Below are 24,265 nucleotides of genomic sequence, written 5' to 3'. Positions count from 1 at the left end.
ATCTTTAGAGAGCGAGGAGCTCGCTATCATCCCTCCTACGTCAAAGAAATTGACAGATTTGATGGCAGAGGAATCCTTGTCTGGGGTGGCGTAATGTTGGGCAGTCATACACCACTGCACGTCTTCGATGCGGGTACTGTCAATGCACATCTCTATAGAGATGAGATCCTTGAAGCCTATGTGAGGTTGTTCCGGGGTATTTTGGCCGAGACTTCATATTTATGGACGATAACGCGCGTCCACACAGAGCCCAGATCGTTGATGATTTTCCTGAGGAATAGGATATTCGACGTATGGACTGGCCCTCGAGGTCTCCGGATCACAGTCCTATTGAACATGTTTGGGATGCTCTCGGAAGAGCCATTGCACTGCGTAACCCCCCTCCTAATACCCTCCAAGAGTTAAAAGCCGCCCATTTGGAAGAATGAGCTTTGTTGCCCCAAGCATTTATTGACACCCTCATAAACAGTATGAAAGCTCGTTGTGAAGCCTGTATAGCAGTGCACGGTGGTCACACTCCATATTAGACAGGCTTTTCCCGTGATAAATGCTTTATCTTGGATTCATAAAGTAACACTTTTTGATGTACCCTGTTTCTTAATTCTCAATTAAATTTTTTTTCATGTTGTTATGTGTTTATGTTCTTTCTTCCATTGTAGTGTACCTCTATGCCAAATTTCGTGGCAACACAGTGAACAGTTTTTCATTTTTCTCAGACTTTATGTTTGTGACCTTAATTTTGGACATGAGTGTATAGGATAAATACTTAAGTCTGGTGCAACTCAGATAACTGGTTAACCGAGAGAGTTGCAGCCATGAATGTGGGTGGATAACTTCTAGTAAAATGGTTTTATGCATACTACCAAATACTTTCAAGTGCTCTCCAATGGTAAATTCGGGAAGTATTGCGTATATCTTGAGAATTATGGGAGATACTATTAAACACTTTTATTACAAAGTACATTCGATTTTGTAAGTAAAGGCCTGTTTTAAAGAATATGATGATTAGTTGCCTGAATAGTTCAAAAATTATCTGAAGATTTTGCGAGAGATGTTTTATTTTTCAAGTTCTATTAAGTATTTATTTTTTGTTATAATTTTTATGGGCCGACTTATTCAGAAATGAATATACTTTTACTTTTAGATTATTCATATACTTCGATTTGCTGGAAATATATGTGGACTTTCATGGGAAGGAAATGGTCAAAGAATTGCTCTAGCTGTTGACTGTTACATATTTTTTGCTACAATTCGCCCTTATTATGAAGTTCGTACTGATTTTTGTTCAATTATTTTATGAAATATTGTTAATATTTACATTGTCCGTAATCTCTTTAATAAGTAATCAGACCTGTGAATTCAATTTTTCGTATAATGCGGTATTTTAGTGATAATTTCTTTTCTTGTTTTATTTTAATTGAAATTTGAAATCCATTTCTTTTTTTTCCAGTGGTGTTATTTTTCTAATACACTGGCTTATGCTTTCAGTAAGTCACATGATCAAAAGGAAAGTACAGTTATGTTTTGGAATTCGAACACTAAAGAAGTAATTATTGTTTTATTTCTCTCTCTCTGTCTTTCTTTTTCTTTTTTGTTTGAAACTTGTATTGGTATTATTTTTGCATTGTGTTCCAATATGCTGCCTCTTATCTTACAGAAACACATAAAATTGGTGAAAAACCTCTTTTCTTTGGCTTCATATGGAGATTTTTGTTGTATAGCCACAAAGAGCGAGGATATTTCTAAAGAGGTGATTTTATTGCTTGCATGATTTTATTAGAAAATGAAAAAACAATGCTTAATTTAAGAATGGTCTTTTCTAAAGTGTGACTATGGTAATGAAGTTATATTTGTTTAGACAAGCTTCATAATTTAATTTTGAAATTTGGAAGAATTTTTTTGTTTTTACTGACATTGTGGCAGTATGTGAGTATGGATAAGGAAAAAAAAAAGTATAAGGTATTATATTATTCTTAATAACTAATAATGGTAAAAAATTAAATGTAAAGGCATGAATTCAGTCTGAACTTAAAGTGTCTGTATTAAATGGTAAACTTTTGAAAATATGGAAAAAGCAAATTAAACACCATTTAATTTATAAAAATTCAAAAAATATGCATTATGTTACTAATTTGCATTATAATAGTGAAAAGAAAGTTATAAATTATTTGTGTGTTCATTCAAACAAAGTAACTTGACCCCTCTAAAAAATCTAATTTTGCAGAAATGCCTGTTTTATTTTTTCTTCCGACTTTTTTGTACTTATTCTATAAAGCATAAAAATGATGTTCATTCTAAATACATCTTTTGGCTTTAATAAAAAAATTGTGATATTTCATTTCATTTTTGTTTTGTCTATTATTATATAAATTTCATTTTTAAAATTATCTTGCATTTCCCTGTTTTATGACTTACCTTTTTTTTTTTTTTTTCTCCAATTTCAAAATTAAATGTTGCACCTTGTGGCAATTTTCAGTTTAACTTTTTATTGAGATATATTTTTTATTATTATTACTGCAGTGTGAAATTTCCACCATTTTATGGAAATATTATAATATTTTAGTTATACGGAAATCGTGCATGTCAAATGGCTGAAACATGAAATCGAAAATAAAAATCGATGTTTTTTTAATGGCATAATGAGGATTGTTAGATTATTATTGAGTTTACATTGTAGCTTTCACATTTTCAAATTACCATTTTCACCACTCACTTATTATTTCTTGTGATGAACATATGCATTGTTTATTTCAGTATTCTCTTGTTGTGTGCAATGCGATTGGATCACCAATCGATTCCTGCAACATTAATTTAGAACCTCGCCAACTTTGTATGAATTCTTCTGATGTTTTTGCTTCTACAAAAAATGCTTTTTGTAAATTTCATTTTCATTCACCAAAAAGCAAGTCATTAATGCAGTTTACTTCTGAAAAACCAGGTTTATCAGAAGAGAGGTAAGAAATCAAGTAATTTTTTTCAATGTAGATTGTTTTCTGTCATTTAATATTCATTGGCAGTTTAAAGAAATTTTTTATATATATATTCTGACCTGTCTGTGTATAATTTATATTAACTTGCTTTAAGAAAACTTTTCATAAGAAGAATGTCTTTTCAGAGTTGCCTTTTCCAATTAAAAACTAATGATTGTTTAAATTATGTCATAAATATTTTTAATCAATTGAAGATAATTTTACTTTCTGTTTTGTGTTTATCATTTTGTTTCCAGCTGAAAGAATTTGAATCTGATTTTAAGATGAAATTTGTTAGATGCCAAAATTAAAGTTGGCAAAGTTTGACTTTTTGTAGTTTAAAAATTTTAAATTTAAAAAAGTTAATCTGTACGTATTTGTATCACAATATAAGTTTCAGCAGAACATAGGTTAAAACGTTTAGCTAAATTGTAAGGAAATTTTTATTCGCCGATTCAGTTGCAATGAAAAATCTTTTTACAACTACGCCGCTCATGGATTTTGCTAAATTAATTTATAAGGTACTCTTTTTAATGGATAGAATTTATATAATATAATTACATTAAAATATATAAATGTTTGCTTGCTATGCTTTGAGCTTCACGCCTAATCATGTTTTTTGAACGATATTATTTGTCCTGTTGCATGTATAACTTTTGAAGCAATTTTCTTTTAATGTTTCTGCCTCTCTTTACCATCGTGACGAAAGCAAAAATTTAAGGCAAAGATTAGCATCGTTAAAATATTCCATTTGCGAATATCATCTTATTTTATATTATTTCGGAATTATGTCATTTCTTTCATTTGGAGCTATTTTTTATATCTACTTGAATTTACTCTATGTCTTACCTCATTACTCCGCATCCTTCATTGGTTTCAATTTATCATTTTCAAAAAGGATTTATAGTTTAAAATGAATTTTTTAGCAGAAAAGAAAATATTTTATTGCCGGCAATTTTCCATAATGTAATTTACTCATTTTTTCTGTAATGTTTTTACTTTCAGAAGGCATGATATAATTAGAAAATATTTATAACTTTTCTTTGCTGAAGTAACGTATGATTGTTCTTTTCAGATGCATTGTATATGATTTTCCAGTAATAGGGAAAAATTACAGCGATGATTACAAAAATGTAAGTTTTTTGTATATACAAAGATAAAAATAAGTTTTAAATCTTATTTACAGAAAAATTAATCTTTTTTTAAAGTCAAGTGTATTTTTGTAGGATTATTGTGGTAAAATAAAGTATAGTCCCTTAATGTCTGCACCAATTAATATGCATTAATTTAAGATGCTTTTTGCCTTTAAAAAAAGGATTTCCAGTGTAGATACATATTTCATTGGTCTTCGATTTGATTTCAATCCAGTTTTATTTATCAATTGACGCAATATTGCTAAATGCGCTATAATACAAAAAAAAAAAAAAAAAAAAAATACGACAGCGATAGTTGCCTACAAAAAGAACTCAGTGGATTGTGAGCGCGCTTAAACTTCAATGTTCGCTACTTGTTACTGATTTCTTCTACTATGTTCCCTTCGTCATATCTCCAGAAATAATATAATGTCTTTTATCTGTATCATTGCCCCATGTGGAACTATATTATGATATGCCTCATGTATTGTCTCAGTGTCGACTCAAATGTCGTTCTCGTCATCAGACTGTGGTTCAAAAATTCAACATTCTTTCCAAACTACTCCTATGGTTGCTTCAGAACGGGACGTTAACATAACAAAAATACACCAATCACAAACTAGCAGCAAAAACAATGAAAAACTGATTCTGTGAATGGAAACATGTATATATATAGTTCCATTCACAGAAGAGGTGGCTCGTCATCTCAGATATTAGAAGGGCTGAAAAAAAAAATTGTAATTTTTTTTAAATCTATTTTATGAGAAAATAAGTTTTCTTTTTCTTTTTTTGAAATTTCAAAGTCACATATGAAGCTGGTTGCATTTCAGAAATTTTAAATGAACAATATATGATATAAATTCCTTGTAGTTTTGCCAATGGAAAGTTGTTTAAATACTGAAGTGATAATTTAGCATATAAAAGTATCAGAACCTCCTTCCCCCACACACTCTTCCATTTCCATTGAGTCACCTCGATAATGCTACTTCAAAAATGAATATCAATAAGATATGCAATAAATGATTTGCAACATTCTTCGTTTTTTATTAATTAATTAATAATAATTGATCCTTCATAAAAATATAAAAACGTTAATCTGAATAACATTTTTGAAAATTATGTACATACCTTTTTTTTCAAAGAATAATCGTTTACAAAAGAAAAAGAATATTCAATCAATGATATGTGTTTTTTCGGTGTAACAAGAACCGAATCCGAAACTCAAAAATCAAAAAAGTACAAAAAAGAAGGGTAAAAAAGAAAGAAAACTGAGACAACTAAGGTCAGTTTTAAGAATGAAAGAAAGGAGTCATATTCCTATTCGTGTCTGACATTTCTGCTTATCTAGAACTTCTAAATTCAAGTGGAAAAAATTAGTCTTTGGTTTTCAAATCATTCATTCGCCTGTGCGCTTTCATAGCTGTTAGACAAATAGCCTGACTTAAGTTGTTTTTTTTTTTTCCCCGCATTGGTTCATTTTCGGTGTGATTTTTAGGTTTTCACTGTTCATTTCCTTTTTTGTTGATCAGTGAAATTTCATATTGGGAAAGTAAGCAAGCAAAAATAAGCAATATCTTTGAGTACAAAAGTAAGCAGATTTGATAAGAAAATAAAAATGTAATCTTTAAAAGTAATTTCAGGAAGTTCTGCCCCATTGCAATCCTAATAGACGAACAGCTATTGATTCACAGTATTAATTAATAATAAATTTTCTGTATCATTTTAAGCATCTGTCATTTGGAGATCATCTATGCAATTCTATAAATGCCTTTTGCTTTAAAATGCAATGTTTATTTCATGAAACACAAGCAGTATTCGGGTTCTTTTTGATCGATCATACTAAGATTTTTTTCTAGCATTACTTTAAAATTTGTGATTCTTGCTTTTATTTTGATTTTATGCTATTTACTGCTAAACATTAATTAAAATGTTTTCAAACCGTAGATAAATGCAAAAGCTATATGCTGTATGACATGCAGTGATGTGACATTAGCACTGGTAAGTCATAATTTTGCTCTTATTTTAAGAAATATTTCTTTTATTTCATTATTTCGGATTTACGACTCATAAATTTCATGGTTTTAACTTTACAATTGCTATAAAAGATAGCAGTGGTGTTAAATTAGCCATACTGTTAGCCATTATCTGATAGGGAAGACGCACTAGACTTTCCCTTTTTAGTAATTACTGGGCCCCTGGGGGATGGGTACTCCTTCCTGTGAGCTCATTTACAAATACATAACTGTTTCCTCTAACTGTAATACGAAAAACAGCTTCAGACCACTTTGATATAGTTTTAGAGTCATTTTTTGCAATAGAGACTAGAATAATTTAAACTGAGTTTGCAATAGACTACCAATATATATATATATATATATATATATATATATATATATATATATATGAACATTTGTAATGGACAAAAAAAAAAAAGCTTTTTTTTTGTTTTGTTGTTGCTGTTTAAGTCTTGTAAATATTATTGACTTACAAGAATACATATTTTCTGATAATTATCATTTTAGTTCAAAGAACTTCCTTCCAATAGTTAACGTAGCGAAATTTGTTGGTGAGTATTTAATTCCTCATTAAATTATATAGAGCCATGCCGAAAACTCATTTAGAAAATGTCATACTTGAAAACTTGACAGATTTGTTCACCATATGCCTCAATGTGATTACTGTTTAAAATTCATTATTCAGGAGTGTTTGTAATGTCTATTTTTTTGGTAGAGTTAATGTGGATCTAATCAAAAATCTAGTTCTACTTCATTAAAACATGTCGTCTTCGATAAAGGATGCCCTAAAATATTTCTTTTATTACCACGAAAGTACCTCACGTTGCATAATATCATAGAAAGAGAGTTTTTAGAATTGTTTAATAAACATAGTGATCTGAAATATGCATATGATGCGTGTGCATTGTATTGCCCTGACATTTTTTGTGTTTTCTTTATTAGGCAGATGTAACTGGATGCTTCTTCCTGTATTCATTACCAAAAGTCTCTTTAGTGTCAGTAATTCAGAATTCTCAGCATGGAATACCTTCTAAAATTGCTATGAATTGCTCATCTGAGTAAGTGGTAAATTCCGCTATTAATTTAACTGCATAATATGTTTCTAAAATTTTTGTTTAATTATTGCATATCTGAAATGAAAGGTGAAGATGAAATCGTAATAATAAGAGGGAAAATATAGAATATTCTGTTTCTTTCCCCTCCAAAGTATTAATTTACGATTTTTCAAAATAAGCGTAAATGGACAGAAAAGGAATTTTTTAATTCCACTTTTGATATATCTTATAAAGCTTTTTTCGATGATTGAGATAAAAGTATACTTATGGGAAAATTAGAAAAATATCAACAAAAATAATGTTAGAGATGAGGTTTGATAAAAAATGTATAGGTTATTTTATTCTGTTAATTTAAGTTATTTTAATTAAGTTAATTTTAATTTCTTTTATTCTGTCGTTTTCTTTTATTCTGTTAGTCTCGCCATATTATTCGCATTATGACTGGAAAAAAATATTTACTATATAAGGGACATAATTCAATGACTAGCATATGGACTGAAATTTAATTATTTGGAATTAATGCTAGCGATAACTAATTCTTAGAAGTAAGTACATAATCTGACCTCGAATTTAAAATCTTGCAAAGTGAAAGTTTTTTAAATCCAAACATACATTAATATGAATACTATCATGCGATATAAACTCATTTAACGTTAATCATGCAAGGCAAGACTGATTTTTTTTAAGTATCACTTCTTTTGCAGTAGTTACTGATGACTGTATACAAACAAAGGAAAATGTTTCATTGTCCGTATGTCTTAACAGGCATATTAATTTTACACATTCTGTTCTTATTGCGAGGAGTAAACATAAACAAAACAATCCTATTTAAAAAGAAAAAAAATGTTTAATATTATATATTAATGAATTTAACGGAATAATATTTTCTCTGTTCGTTATATTGCTACTACTGAAGCAGTAAATATCACGTTTTTTTATAATACTGTTTTGCAACATAAATAGCAGAGGTAGAGATGCGGGATCAATGTTTATGTGTGGTTTTTAGTAAACTTTTTTTACAGCCGACCACCCCGCCGCCACTGAATGAAGCAGTATCGACAGGTGGCTTTAGTAAACTGAAGGGAAAAGGAAAGAAAAAAGAAAATTTGTGTCTTATGATAATTGTTTTGTAAAGGCAAAACAGGGTATTTTTTGTGTATGTGTGAAAGGACCGATTAGCCGCCTTCCTCTGGCAAAAAATATTTCCGAATTCAATATTTTTTGGTGATAATCTGGTTATGCCAATTTCTTTTTAGAAAACTATTAAAAATAACCCCAAATATAACATATTGTTTGATGTCTTGTTATTGTGATAATATCTACTGAAAATAATCTTCTTTAATATTGTGAATAATGCTATAAGACTTTGCAAAACGATGTAGGTTACATTGAATTATGGAAGAAAATCAAAATATATCGTTGAGTTTTGCATTCTAGGATTTAAAAGTGCAAAAATAATAATATTTATTTAGAAATGTGAATTTTACTCATTTTTCTTTTACTATTGTTCTAAAAATTATATCGACTTGGCAAATTACCGTCGCATATACAGACATATCTTTCTCAAAACTGAAAAAATTAGAAAAAAATTACTGGAGATCTAGGATTAGTTAACATCGATTTACTACCTTAATTGTTTTACTCTAAAAATAAAATATGTAATGAAGATTTTTTTAGTTTTGCATACATTATAAGATTTTAAAATTATCATGTTTTTTCTATGAATTTTTTAAATAATTTTTGTAAAATATTCATTATCGAAGAATTGATTGCATTTAGTATAATAATTCTAAAACAATCAAAGTATAAAAATTTCAGTGCTTTTTAACATGTTGATTTTCTTAAGTATTTATAGTAATTGATATTTTAGTCTTATTTACCTGCTAGAAAAAATAAAATGTCAAGTAAATATTTAGAAATATCAATTTCGTAATTTCAGACCCCTCCTATTCGTTTTCTTTTTATTTGTTAAAATTCTGCAATTAGTTCTAAATTTTTATTCCTAGCTTTATTTTGATCTAAAGTGTGAAATCAGGTGAAAGTATAAATTCTCCGACATGTTTATTTTTCATTACTAAAGTTATACTAATTTTAGATGATGTGTTATGAGCGTTTTGATTTAGTAAATGGAAGATTATTCAAATTAGCGTCCAAGAATTGTCTATCCCGAGTTATTATGAAAAATTGCCACATTGCTGAAAATTTTAAATGCAATATGTGGAAGTTATTCTGTTATTAGATCTTCCTAATTTTCTGGAAAGTAATTCTTTGATATCATTATGTTTCTTTACTTATTTGAATTAATTCAAGTTCTTGTTTTTAGAATAATAGCCTGCATCAATATTTATGGAGAAATTACTTTTCACTCGGTATCAGAATATTATAAGAATCAAGCAGACACGAAGACTTTGAGCTCCAAAAAAAGTTCAGACCTACTTTCATTGCATTTTTCTGATTTCCAATCTGAAACAAGGTCGAGAAACAAAGAATTTGGATCTGATTTGGAAACACAGTTTTCCAGAACTAAGGAATCTGACTTATCTTCGGAATCAAATGGCATGATTCTCGACAATAGCAGGGATGGCGATGACAACAGTAATTTTGCTCGTCAGGCCAAGTTCAAGAACAAAAAAGAACTATCAGATTCTTTAGCAACTCTTGGAGAAACACATGATTTTAATTCCTCAAAAATGTTTAATGACCACCGGCAGAGAAATTTCGGCAAAAGCAAGTTCAACGATAATGCTAGAACTAAGAATCTATTCCCGGTAGTATCAAAACCATTGGATTTTGATCGAAAATGTGCATGGGATATTCAATTTGCTTCAGTAAGTGTAATGTAATATTATTTTGTCTTTTGTGATTTAATACTGTACTTTTATTTTAACTTAAAAAAAGTTGAACATATGTATTATATTGTTAAATAATTCAGACTTTTCTGGGAAAGGAAGTAAATTATCATACATTTTTTTTTTGTCTGCACGTTTTTTAGAATCATTTTCTTTACAGGCAGTTGTTTACTTTTAAATATTTGATAATTTTTTGATAATCGAATGACTGAAATTTCTATAACCATTAGATTTATACCACTCAATTGAACTCACACAAGTAAAGATATAATTTATTTTAATTCTATTCAATCCAGCAGTTTTCAATTGATACAGACAAACTATAACATGAACTTTCTACGCTATTTTTTTCTTAAATTACTTGTAATTTTATAGGCTTACAATTTATATCATTTATTTCTTATGTTATTTGAGGTTAGAAATATTTTTTATTCATAAAAGTCTTTTTTGTTTTGAGAACACTAGGACATGGCTGATGCTTTAAAAAGTTATATAAAACTCATTAATGATAATTTTAGATAAAGATTTTTCTGCCACTCTGAAACCAGAATTATAGTCTTGTACAATTTCAAAAATACTTATAACACAAAAAAGAATGCAGAATTTGTTCAGATATCTGGATAAGTAGATTTTGTATCATGGATGAAGTTGTTCTCAAAGCAGCATTATTAAATCTTTGCACTCTTTAACAAACTAATCTGTTGTTCAAGACTTAATTATTTAACTAAAAACATTTTTTGAAGATTTAAAATGATGACGCTTCGAATGATGACTTCTGGACACTTTGCAGTTTCAAAACTGATTAGCAAATAATTATTAATTCAAACATTTTGATAGAATATAGTTTTCAACTTTCCTTATCTCTTTAGAAAATTAACTCTCATAGATAAAATCAGAAGAATATCATCTTGTCCCCTGATTAGACTTCAGAATCCATGAAATTCGGATCTTCGGGTAGATTTCCCACGACAAGGAATTTATTTTTGGAAGTAGTGGGTATGAGAAGGCACCGATCCTGGTTCGTTCAGGCTGACCTTAAGAAATTAAAAAGTTATTAACCTAGTTGCAAATAAATATATTTGTTGGAAAAACAGATATGAATTATAAAATATAAGAAAGTAATAACTCTTTAACATATATAATAGGTAAAGTTCTTATCTGTTTCGTTGCATTAAGTTAGTGTTTGCAATATTTGTTATAATTTTACAATATTACAATGTTTATTAGTCCTCTTAAATTTTATGTGCAAACGTAGGTTCCATTCAGTCATGAATCATGATTAAATCTAAATAGATGCTTTTAAAGAAGTTATGTTCTTGAGTGAATTAAAAGGTTATTTTTTTTATCATTGCGAGTACAAAGTAAGGTGGTATTTAAGTAATTAAAAAAAATCCGGAAATGTAAGGTTAAGTTAATAAATATATGCACTCAATTTTTATAACGAGTACTGATAATAGGTCATGGGTTATAATGATATTATTTGTCAAATAAGCGACTCTGCTTCTCAATGCAATTGATTCATCATTATACTTCAGCATTTCAATACCCTAAAAAAATCAGCTGAGCAGCAAGCCGCTTAAGCACCGTTTCCTTCACGTCTTGATGGGAGGCGAACCGATGACTTCTTAAATGATCTTTATGTATACTAAACAGATGGTAATCTAAGGACAGGGAGAAATAGACCTAGACTGTATGCAGAATGTTTCAACTCCTTGAAATACAGATTCTGGAGACTTTGAAAATTATGGGCGCGCGTGGGTATGCAAGCAATCGACCGTGATGTTTATTTTGAATTACAAACTTCACCCAATTATAAAGCATATAATTGTAAAATTCGCTGTTTACCCCATTTCTAGATATTATTCGAGAATTGACCCTTATAAGTTTAATAAACTGAGAGCATCTCTTTTCCCACAGAGGTTTGACTCTTGCGCATCTTTTTTCTTGAGATTCGAGATGATTCTGTTACACGCGCTGGCGTTTATTCTCTGGTTCCAGCAGGTTAAGCTGCAGGAATTTTCGTGCAGGGAGCAAGATGTCCGACGGGGGAGGGGGGGGGCAAGTAACATTTTCCTAATTTAGCTTCAAAATAAGTAGTCACAAGGAAAAAAAAATGAACAATTCATTTTCCTAAAAACAAGACAAAAAAAAAAAAAAAAAACTTTTCATTTTTCAAAGTCGAAAAATTACCCGAAAAAATACTATATAGTTTCCTTTCAGATTTATAGATAGCAGCGATGGAATATGGCTTCTTTTATGACATTAATTTTATATTTAAAATGCTCCAATATTTTGACTTTAATATCGGAATTTTATTTATTTAAGCTTCTTAAAAGTTACAATTCTAACAAAAGCAATCGATCATATTCCTCCAATATCCTTGAGGTATTAAGTAATTAGTTTTACGATTCAAATTAATTTGTAAACATTTCAAAATGGATGTCCCGGAAGTCTCTTTATATGAGTCGCCGTCCGCTTAGTAAATTTCCAATTTATTTACGTGAAATATGTATCTTCGTATTGAAAACATTTTCAATGTATAAAACATGCTACACTCCTATTTTGTGAAAAGCAAATAGGCACTGCTGCTTCGAGCAGTTTCATTCAAAATAATGAAACTTTTTCTGTTTTCATTGTCTTCTATAAAAATCCCCTATAAATTTTTATCTCCTATAAAAATTATACTAAAATTTGTTTTTTAATGTTTTAATGGATTGAGATTTCTTAGAATAAGAATAAAAATATTTACCTAAGTTATTCATAATTAGTGTTACTGTTATAAAAAAATCATGCATAATTGTTTCTGTAGATTTTTCCTACCAAACTGATTGCTCTAGATGGGCAGTATTCTTAAATGAGGATATAAACCTTCCCGGAGGAAAACCAGTTTAAACAGTAAAAATTTATGTTTGGACTACCAACTAAATCTAATTTTTCGAAAATTTTAATAGACCTCGCTGGAAAGGGATAAACGAAGATGTTGTCGTCTAGTGATCGAGAAGTGCACAAAACCGTGCAGCCAACCACAACAGAACTACCGATTCTTATTGTCTTATTCTCATGTGTGTATGTAATTGCAATTCTTCCTCTTGGTGTTGAACTAAGCGAAACGAATTGGAAGAACAAACGATACTTTAAAATGATGCTAAAAGGAAATTTAATAGACCAGGGAAAATAAATTCAAATTAACCAACGAAATAAAAATTTTCGAATTAGCCGATTCCACTGTAATAATGATTTAACTCGCGTTTTTCAAAGCATGTTTTGTGTAGAAATTACTTTAAAATTCACACCATTCATTTTTTAACGTTGCACCACTTTCTGAATTGAAAAATAGGAAAGGTCTTTTACCGTTGTTTTTAACTTTTGTAACATTTGATCAATTGGAATTTACAAACTTCAGTAATGTAAAAATAACTATATTCTTATTCCATAAACCTTTTAGTGTCACCCTTCTTCAAACACTTTTTTCAAATTTGTTGCAATTATAAGGCAAGTCAAATTACATGAATCTAGATCGTAAATATTTTCCATAACAGGATTGTTCTCCTCAGATAGGGTTAGTTTGCAATAAGAAAATAAAATTAAAAAGACAACACTGATGCCCAAATGAATTTAATAACCTGAAAAGAATTCCTAAGAATTATGGCTCTGAAATTGAAATGGTACTTGGTTTTAATTTAAATAATTTCGAATACATTCTTGTCATAGAACATTTGGTTTGCTCAGCTAAAGGTCGTGTCTATCATCAGTCTTCTTCAAAAAAAAAAAAAACAATGCTAACTCATCTAATTACAGATGATTTCTGCATTTCTATTTACTATTTTGTTTTAAATCTAAAATCATATCTGATTTTTGAACTTGTTACAAAATAACGGACCTATCTTCAACTTTTGTATTATAATTGAAACTTTTTTTATTCGATACTTAATTAATTGATAATTAGGGAAAAAGTTTGTCACTGTTTAGTTTTCAGATTATTTATATATCCATCTATTTTTTTAATAGGATGATGCTCAGATGTGTGCAGTTATGGACAAAATGCGAATGTATATTTATAGAAGTACAGAACCTGAGGTAATAGTCTGCATTTAATCATTTTTATATCATTTGAAAAATGCTTTGTATTTTGTAATCTATAATAGTATCTTTATATTTGTGTAATATGTAACTTGTAGGAAAGGCTTAAAGCTCGAAATATTTTAATTTCAGACAATATTTTTCTTACCTTCTTTATATATTGCTATATATAGGTATTAGGCATCTTAGATGGCCAACTTGTTTGCTGGGATTACTGGCTGTGAAAAATTTCATTTCATTAATTTATTGTTAACTTTAAATAGCTTCCGTAGCAAAATATTTTTAAACTTTGAATTTTAATAGGATCTAACTCATATTATTCTCTTCTTTTCTGTGCATCTTACTAATTGACACTGTCACCTCACTTAAAATTTGAGTTTTAATCTGAAATGGAAAATAATTAAACTTTAACTAAATTTTCACCTACTAAACGTCGTTTGGGACCCCATGTTGTATGTTGATTCTTTATCCTCTTGATGCTAACTATCACCCCTCTGAATTTGTCGATCGAATTCGGCAACACCCTGTGTGTGTGTGTGTGTGTGTGTGTGTGTGTGTGTGTGTGTGTGTGTGTGTGTGTGTGTGTGTGTGTGTGTGTGTGTGTGTGTGTGTGTGTGTGTGTTTAATATAATGATATCTCCAGATCTAAATTAATTTCCTGGTTTTTATCTCGATTTGGCCCATGTTACACTCCGTTCTGGGATGTTTTCTTGTTTCCTGGTCTGGTTCCGCCTCTTTGTTTTGATTAATGCAGCAGGAGCTCTGTGATTGTGCTGAAATCGACAATCCTTACTGTCCACACTCCGAGTGTGAAGATGGCGATTTGTTGATCTGGACAAGTTCTTTTAGAAGATCCCTATTGTTCGTTTACCTATATCGACACGTGTGGAGAAGTCCCTATCAGAGTCTCAAGGTGTATAATCTTGAGGATAGATATTTCATTCGCTCTTTTCTCTTTCCGCTCTTGTGTTCTAGGGTAGACATGCCTCGTCGTTTCTTGCTGGTACATAGATTGTGCCTCTCGGGATAGAATGGGGGCGAAGTTAAAAATTCGGGGTGTCTTATCTCTCTTCAGCCGCGAGATTGCTTCGAAATTATGTGTTTTACATTATATATAAGTGTGTAATATACATGAACTAATTCTGTAAGAAAATTCAGTGTGCTACAATGAAAATAAAAACACTGAAATTAAACTAAAAGTTCGATAAGAGATACAATGAGCAGTTGTGTTTTTTATAAGATTATTAACTTTTGAAGTTAAACTTTAAATATAATTACCTCAAATAAAAAAAATCAAAGTTTCAATTTAAACATGATATAAAAAGAAAATCTTCTCAATATGCAAAGATGGGCGCATTTTTATAGTTTTTAAGAATGGAATAAAAATAAGCGATAAATTACTGTTGGAAAAAATTGAAATGATTTAAATTTCATTTTAATCATGAGAAGTATTGTTGCTAATCACGAAAAGAAATGTTTTGTTAAAATTATGATAAAAATGTTTGACAGTTAAATTGATGTTATTAAAAATATAATTCTTTTAAATTTTAAAATGTTGTAAAAATAATTCTTATGTGATAATGCAGGATGATTATAACTAAATTTACAAATTTAAAGCATTGTATATTAAGAACTATTGATCAGAGGTACCGAAAATTTTACTTAAATGCATTTGATATAGGCTTTGGTTTGAGAAAAGGGGAAAAAATAATAATAAAGTGAACAGAAAATTTAATATTTTTTAGGGTGGGTGGGTACTCTCTTTCTATGATGTTACCAAAATAATGTCGCTGTTCTTGTATGCATGAGTTTTTAACTATGATGTAATCATTTTTGCCCTAAGCCTACATTGTTGTCATCATAGGCTTGCATTATTCCCTTGTTCAGCGATTTTGTATGAGACATTTTCACTAAAATCATTCTTTCTTTCTGAGTTTTTTGTATAATTACCCTCACAATACTAATGGCAGTAAATTCTTGAAGGAAAGTTTTGCCCTCACTCTAGCAATTCTGTAAATGCATTCAAATCAAATTCAGGTAATACTGGCTTTAGGCTCTGAATTTATAGTATTTTAAAATCTTTAATCGCATCTACTTCAAATTTCAAAAAAAAAAAAAAAAAAAATGCTCAGAGGTACATATTTCTATTCTCTAAAGTATATTTGTGCCCAATTTTGTAACTTTAGGCCAAATGGTCTGTCCTCTCGAGCATCACCAAGCAAACACACATACACATTCTCTATTGTTATTAGTAGAGATGTACACAGAACTTTAATTTATACACGCAAAATAATGAATTTATTTTAATGCAGTGCCTAAAACAAGTCTATCCCAATATTTTTAGTTTCTAGTATTCTTTAAAATACTTCTGTTAAATTCCATATTATACTTTCCTATCAACTTAGAGCAACAAGACATTAGTGAAGGGAAAAAAAAATCTCTTTCAGTTGCGTTAATTATGCCGGTTGGTCTAATTTCTAGTACTCTGGGTACATTAAGATAATTTTCTGTTTATATGCATAACATAGTACATTCTTTCGGTCTTCGTGATTTCTTAGGAGCCTATGACTTGCTCAGCGTATATGTGCGAATTCAAAGATTTGGAGGTTAAAGCAGTTAAACTGACTGAATTGATGGAAAATCCAGATGAACCTGAAGTTGGTTACTTTTTCAAGAATGATGTCAAAGTATGTTTAATATTTATTTATTTATATTATACATTTCCTGTTTGACTTTTAAATTTAGCTTCTTATTTAAAATTTTTGTCATTGTTTTATTTTTAAATTTTGAAGTCTATTCCTAAAGCAAATGAATTTAATATATTGAAACACAGGGCATCCACAAAGTCTCTTAATAATTTCAAGATTTTACTTAGCAAACAAATAAAAATGTAAATGTGTAGAAATTATTATAATTAAGAAATAGGCAATGAAGTCCCCCCTCCTCCTCATTTTACCACATCTCTTTATGAGCATTAATAATTTCATGGAGAAAGCTTGGTGTTTTGTCTTATTTTCTTTAGCACTGTCAATGATAACAATAGCATTCGTCCACTACTTTCTATATTCATTGCTGTTCTAATCACCATTAATATTTTGTTTCATGCACAAGTTGACAGATATTATAGTGTATATTTCCCACACATAATCCTGTAGTCTCATTGATTATTCATATCTTTTTTTCTTATTTCAATGAACTATTTTATGCATTATATTTTCTAGAGGAATAGCCTTTTTCGTTTTACTCATCAGCTCTCTATCACCAAGAGAGAACTTAAAATACACAAATGCTATGTGATCACATATTTTGATAACGATTTGGTGCATGGTATAAATTTAATCCACATATCTCATCTCATCAATTGTCATTAATATATGGTTTAAAATTATAAAATATTTCCTATTATTGCTCTTTGTACCATCCAACAATTCTTACTGACGCGATATTATACAGATATTTAATTATTACAAAGAATATTTTATTATAATTTTGCTGTTAAACTTTTAATTGTCTTTAAATAAATATAAGATCAACTGTTGTGTTGTTTTTTTTTAAAATTAAATTAATTTTACACCCAACCTTCGGTGATGAGATATCTTTTCTTCCATATCGGAAAATTTTTCGCCGCTTCTGTTTAACCCTATAGATAAATAGATTATGATAATTCGCAGCATTAGTAGGAATGAGGAAAAGATGCGATAGCGCATATATTCTTTAAGTGTTACAGTCATTATATCATTCAAGAAAAATGTTCAAAACAAAAAAAGGGAGCGTGGATTGTTAGAAATAAGCTGAATAATATTAAATATTTTAAGTGGCATATACAAAATTGCTGGCACAGACATAAAATCTTTAAAAACTGTTGAACTATTCACTGTGCTGCCACAAAACTCGGCACAGAGATATATTACAATGGGAGAAAGAATATACCAATATAACAGTATGGGAAATCTTTTAAATTGTGAATTAAAAAACAGGATGTATTAAAAAGTGTTAAATCATGAATCACAGATAAAGCATTTATCTCGGGAAAAGTCTGTCTGTTATGGAGTGTGGCAACTGTGCACTGTTACGCAAGCCTCACTACGAGCTCTCATACTATCTATGAGGCTATCTATGATTATTATTCTAATATGGATAGTACTCTTATAATATCAATAAATGCTAGTGGCAATAAACCCATTCTTACAAAGGCGCGGCTTTTAACTGCTGGAGGGTCATGAGATAAGGGTTACGCTGTGCAGTGTCTCTTCATAACCCATCCTATACATGTTCAAAAGGATTGGGAACCGGAGACCTCGAGGACCAATCCATATGGTGAATATCCTCTTTCAGAAAATCATCAACACTCTGGGATCTGTGTGGTCGCGCATTATCATCCATAAAAGGGAAGTTCGGGCCAATTGAACCTTAGAAATCTTCACGTAGGTTTCAAGGATCTCATCTCTATAGCGATGTGCGGTTTAAGTACCCTCATCGAAAACTTGCAGTTGTGTACATATGCCCAACATTATACCGCCTCAGACAAGTATTCCATTGCTACCAAATCTGCTGTTTCTTTTACATAGAAGGGATGGTAGCGAGTTCCGTGTTGTCTTCAGATGAAGATTCTACGAGAATCACTAAAAAGAACGCGTCCCCATTCTTGGGGTGTCCAAGACGGATGTGTTCGGCTCAATAACAACTGGACTTTTCTCTTGGATGCAGTCAGAGGGACACACGCGACTGGACGCGGGGCTTAAATGTCACTATCTGCTAGATGTCTATATAATGTTTGCCTCGAAATTCTTATTCCAGACGCAGCAACAAGGCCACAAGCAAACTGAGGTGTCTTTGTCAATCAATGTCGTCGTGTGCTTAATGCCAAATAATGATCCTGTGCAGAAAGTTTATGTTAATTAAAGCCGCTTGAGATAGGCTTAAATCTGGCCAGTCAAAAGCTCTGCATCTCAAGGAATCATCTTAACGCTTATGAGAACTCATTCTCACTGCAAACAGATTAACTTTTTTATTTTAATGCCATATTCACAAAACTGCAGGCAAAAATCCGAGATGCTTAAATGTTCTAATTCCAGTAGTTTTACAAAAACTAACAATAAATAGCTTCTTTTGCTAAACCGAAGGTTGAAATTGTGTTACCCGTTCTTCAAAATATATAAAATAATACAAATTACTGTTAACAATTTAGAATTATTTAGAAAAAAATGTTTGTGATTTTAATTTGTAACATGAGTTTAATATTGTAATAATATTTCTATTATCATTGTTTGGCGATTAATCTTATGTATTTTTATTTATGGATGAGCCTAAGTTCATTTTAAGCTTTGGATGCGATTAAATGTAGAAACATATAGTATATTTTTTCATAAAATGCTGTATATATGCAATGTAGTTTTGCATATTCAAAATGTGTTTCTCAATCATAATCATACTTTTATCAGTAATGCGTAAAAATTTATGTGCTTTACAATGCTTTTCAAATCAAAACTATAAAACTAAAGGCATATTTAAATGAAAAATAACGTACTGCTGTAAAAGATATTAAAATTTTGAAAACATATGCTTTTAATGACATTTTTTGTTTTCCGTGTTATGTATCATTCTCTGGTTACGCATTCTTCGAGAACTCATTCTTTATTGTATCTTACGTTGTAATGATATTTAAATTTCGTTTATAATATTTTATTGTGATTATCTATTTGTAAAGCATATGTTTCAATGTATTATTTAATTTGTCTCTAAATTAAATTTATTTTTATAGTCACTTAGAGATACACGAAATTTAATAAGCAATGTTGGACTAAAAGATGCTGCTCAATTTATAGAAGAAAATCCTCATCCTCGCTTGTGGTAAACCTCTTTTTGTTTGCTTAATTCGATTAAATGAAAATTAAACTTACATTTGTTATGTAAGAGTAACCTAAAATTTGTATTTGACGCCGTTATTTTGGTATTCAAAATACATTTTCTGTAAATGAACTGCTTATAGTATGCTGGCTTCCAAAAGTTAAAATACAATATCCACTGTCAGAAAAAATAATATGAATGAAGCATAATTATTAAAATAAATAAATAATGAGTTTTAAAAAGGAATGTGTCTTACTCTGGTTGCCATGCGTTGATGTTATTATTTTTCTATAATTTTAAACTCCTGAACAGCAAAAATTGAAAGAAAAGACCATTCATCCAACAAACTTGTTCTTATTCATTTGAAGACCTCAAAGTGGTGTTTGAAACATTCCATTTATCTTCTGAGGTGGTTACACAAATGATCTTTTTATTTAAGATCCGGAGATAGAAATATCTAGTCCATTCGCTCCTAACCATGATTTTCTAGATATTCCTCGATAAGTCTAGCTTGGTGAGGTCAAGCATTATCATCCATTAGGATGTATTCCTTGCCAATAGCTCCAGCATATGGTCTGATACGTGAATCGAGAATCTCGTTTCTTTATCTCAAAGCAATTTATTTCACAGAAGTTAGGTGACAACCTAGAGAATTTCCCGTCCAGATCACATAATTCTCTTTATCTAAAACGTTGTCTTCTATTATAGATAGATAGTATCTTGTGTTTTGTACTCTTATCGACATTTATCTTGATTCACATTCTAGAGTAAATCTGGATTCGTTTGCGAAGAGCACAGAAGGCCGTTTTTATCTGGTCCTGGTAACGTGCTCTCACTGTCAAACTAAAGGGAATTTCTTTGGCGTCGATTAAGATGGACACACACAAGTGGTCTACCTGTATATAATCCTTGATTTTTAAAATGTCTTCGCACTGTAGTAACCTATATTGTCGTGCCTGTTCCAGTCAGCGGCACCCTTGTGCCATAAAACCGGAATTAACAACAACAACATCCAGTCAGCGGCAGTTTTCCCACAAAAGTGTTAGAAGCAGTTTCCTCGTGATTCGGAGGCTAAGGAAGCCTCAAAATTTATTTAACATATGTCACAATACTAACAGAAGACGAATTTTATACATTACAATCTTGTTCAAGGAAAATTTTCTTCCCTTTCTTTTTCCTTTAAAAATTTAATAAATGAATCAAAAAGACCAAATGAAACATAGAAGGAAATGACCCCTATTGCGGCATGTGCCTATCATTTCTGATAAATTAGTCTTCTAGTTACACAGGAAACATGTGCTCTATGTTAAACTAGATTAAAAAAAGACAGTTTTTTTTTTTTTTTTTTTTTGGTACCTGGGGTGCGATGGTCTGCTAATTTCTTAACAAGTATAGAACCTACGAAATTTTTTTCTTTCAAGAAGTGTTTATTGCCATAGCGATTCCAGAAAAAAGGATTAAGAGAAACTCTTGTGGCTTCACTGTTAAAACTGAATGTGATTGAGTAACTATAAAATTAAAGCATCAGTGACTGTTCTTACTTTTCAGATCTGTATGTGTAAGAAAACAGATTTTTGGCCGAGTTCCCAAGGTTCTGAAAAAAGTCTTAAAGAGGACTTAAATATCATAATCCTTTTAGGGGCTCATAGAAAGGTCATAAATTTGTTTGAAGCCTCTAAAAGACCTTTTTTCTGTTCTGGGGCCTTAATTTTTCTTTTACTTGAGCTCCCGGCAAGAAAATTTACACAAGTGAAAAGCATTTATCTCAGGTGCAAAATCGAAAATTTTGAGGCGAATTGTAACCTTCATAAAGTTTACTGCTATTGCTGAATACGCATAAAATATTGAAAATGTCTAAATTTAGGAAGGCGGGAGGGGGGGGGGGGGTTGAAGGAGTCTTTGGAAGTTATGAATAGTGTTTATAAATTATCAAATTTAATTGTGAAGACATGTCAGTTTTTGGCCCTCTCTCTAAGATAAGCCTTGGAGTCACTGGAGAAAAGATTTTAAAGCTCTTAATATTTCTGAAAATATACTTTTGATTTAAACTTATAATGTCAAATAAAAGAGAAATCAAAAGGACATTGAAATATTTTTGAAATATCACCTATTAACTTCAAAATATTTAGGTGTTTATTTTATATGGATCCTAGAAAATTGGCTTCAATTTGTTATGTCTGGTATGACAAATTGAAAATTTTATTATTTTCATTTTACGGAAAATACTTCTTATAAAAGAAAATGAATGCGATTATATAATAATTGGGTTTAATTCTTTCTAAGTAATGTAGTAAGGCCAAATTATTTAACATTTTTTAGATATAATTCATCGAAAGCAGTTAATAGGGACAATTTTGTATGTATGGATATTTAGGAAAAGATGAAAACTTGAATAAATTGTGGAAAATAATACAAGCACTTTTAATGCTTTTTCATGGATCAGCTGATATAGAAAAGGGTTTTTCTTGTAATAAACAAATCAAAGTTGAAAATCTAAAAACAATCTTTTAGATTACTTAGTGAAATATAATTAATTATTTAAAATATTCTAAAAATTCAAATTGCCTTGGAATCACGAAGGAACTAAGATTGTCTGTTGCAGGGTAAGACAAATATTTAGCTTACCTTGGAAATCAAAAGAAAAAGAAGAAATGCCCCCCCCCAAAAAAAAAGAAGAAATGCTGTTTTAATTAATTATATGTCCTAAAAATAAGTAAAGATTTCTACAAAGTGAAGGTGAAGAATTTGAAAAAAGTTCTGAAAAAATAACAAACAAAGGTGATTTGACAAATGATATAAAATATGTTTATTAATCGAACAATTTTCGCTGCTCATCACAAAAGAAAAAAAATCAGAATTGGAAAGTATTGAAGAAGAATTAAGTACAACGCTGAAAGAGTTTGAAGAACATTAATTCTCCCCTGTTCCTTGTAATGATGTTTTCTGTAACTAGTGCATTTCTGTATGTATTCAAACGTCAAAACAACATAAAAAAACCCCTGAAAGTTTAATGCAAGAAAAGTGTGAGAACCCTGTTTGAGGATGTAGTATATTTCGTTTCCAAAATCGGCAGGAAATTCCATTGACAGATTGTTTAATTGTGCAGTAAGTATCGCTTGACATTTAACTAATGCTTCCTTAGCAGTTTATTTGCTGCCATTTCATTTCTAATAATTACAAAGAAGAATTTTGGCAGATATTGAAGAGTTTTGAGTGGTACATTTTATCACGTATTTATTCAATTATCATTTTCAAAGTAGCATTTAAATATTGCTAAATATGAATTTTTGTCTCCCTCTCTGAAGTTTAATTTAATTTAATTTTATTAATGTTTAATCCTGTAATTTCTTTCATTACGATTCTAAAATGTTTATTTAATTTTCTTTTCTTTATCAGAAAATATGATTAAACTAAATTTAAGATACCAATGTAATGGCATGCTATTACTTATTTATATATTTTTTGGAACTCGTTATTTGCGATTCATATTATAATTATTTTAAGAATGGGACTTTTTAAAAGAAGAAAGTGACGTTTTTAATGTTTTACTTTTAGAGATAATATTCTTTAAAAAATTATCTTAAATTATTATTTTAAAAAATTGTGTGAGGGAAGGTGTAATTTCATCATTTTCATTTTCTTCTATTTGTACTGCTAAAGAATTAATATAATTTAATATTCATAATCACAACCGTTATGTGGTGCCATGGAAAAAACATAGTGTAAAAAAAATATCTTTGTCGGTAATAAAGTATATTAAAGTAAACGTTTTTAGTCCGACAAATGGCAATATAAGAATCAGCACCAAATTAAACAAAATGAATGTTAGAAGATAGGTATAAATGTAAAGTTAAAAGTACGAGTAAATTTATTTCATATTACATTCTTATCTTTGCTTTGGAAGGGTTTCAAAATAATTTTATGGCTGAAGTCTTGTAAGCTTAAATTGGTAACAACTAAATGATCTGAAACGAGCTCAGATGCAGTTATTATCTTCTTTATTCGAGTTTTAAATACTAGAAAAAGATCTTTACTAGGGGTTGTAACATGTGTCTATCTGGCGCAGATCTTGTCGAAAGTTAATTTTTTGGACTGAAACTGATCAAGAACCTCACTGAAAGGCCGCATCAGTTCGTGTTAATCTCATTTCCCTTTACCCCGATCTTGTGCTTCTTAACGAATTGAATAACCAACTTCTTTGAAATATTGCCAACAATACCTTCGTTGACAAAATTGTAGCAGGCCTTCATAGATATTCTTAACAAGCTACGAGAACAAGATATTAATAGTTTTCTTTGGCTTATATAAAAAAAAATA

The 24,265-nt window shown here is 30.0% G+C and overlaps 1 protein-coding gene across 1 annotated transcript in view; it reads left to right on the top strand.

Annotated features, from left to right (window-relative positions):
• The window catches only part of LOC129960569 (WD repeat-containing protein 35-like), a 71,551-nt gene that overhangs the window by 27,435 nt on the left and 19,851 nt on the right, over nt 1-24,265 (top strand). The window contains exons 10-20 of the mRNA XM_056074061.1: nt 1,145-1,267; nt 1,451-1,546; nt 1,658-1,750; nt 2,755-2,954; nt 4,045-4,102; nt 6,047-6,100; nt 7,060-7,175; nt 9,496-10,000; nt 14,030-14,098; nt 16,660-16,788; nt 19,863-19,951. Of these exons, the coding sequence (XP_055930036.1) occupies nt 1,145-1,267; nt 1,451-1,546; nt 1,658-1,750; nt 2,755-2,954; nt 4,045-4,102; nt 6,047-6,100; nt 7,060-7,175; nt 9,496-10,000; nt 14,030-14,098; nt 16,660-16,788; nt 19,863-19,951 (1,532 nt within the window). The remainder of the gene's footprint in view (nt 1-1,144; nt 1,268-1,450; nt 1,547-1,657; nt 1,751-2,754; nt 2,955-4,044; nt 4,103-6,046; nt 6,101-7,059; nt 7,176-9,495; nt 10,001-14,029; nt 14,099-16,659; nt 16,789-19,862; nt 19,952-24,265) is intronic.

The sequence above is a fragment of the Argiope bruennichi genome, chromosome X2 (assembly GCF_947563725.1).
Source record: "Argiope bruennichi chromosome X2, qqArgBrue1.1, whole genome shotgun sequence".
In the NCBI taxonomy this organism is placed as follows: domain Eukaryota; kingdom Metazoa; phylum Arthropoda; class Arachnida; order Araneae; family Araneidae; genus Argiope; species Argiope bruennichi.
The sequence above is the reverse complement of the archived record's forward strand: the minus strand, read 5'-3'. Positions and strand labels throughout refer to the sequence as shown.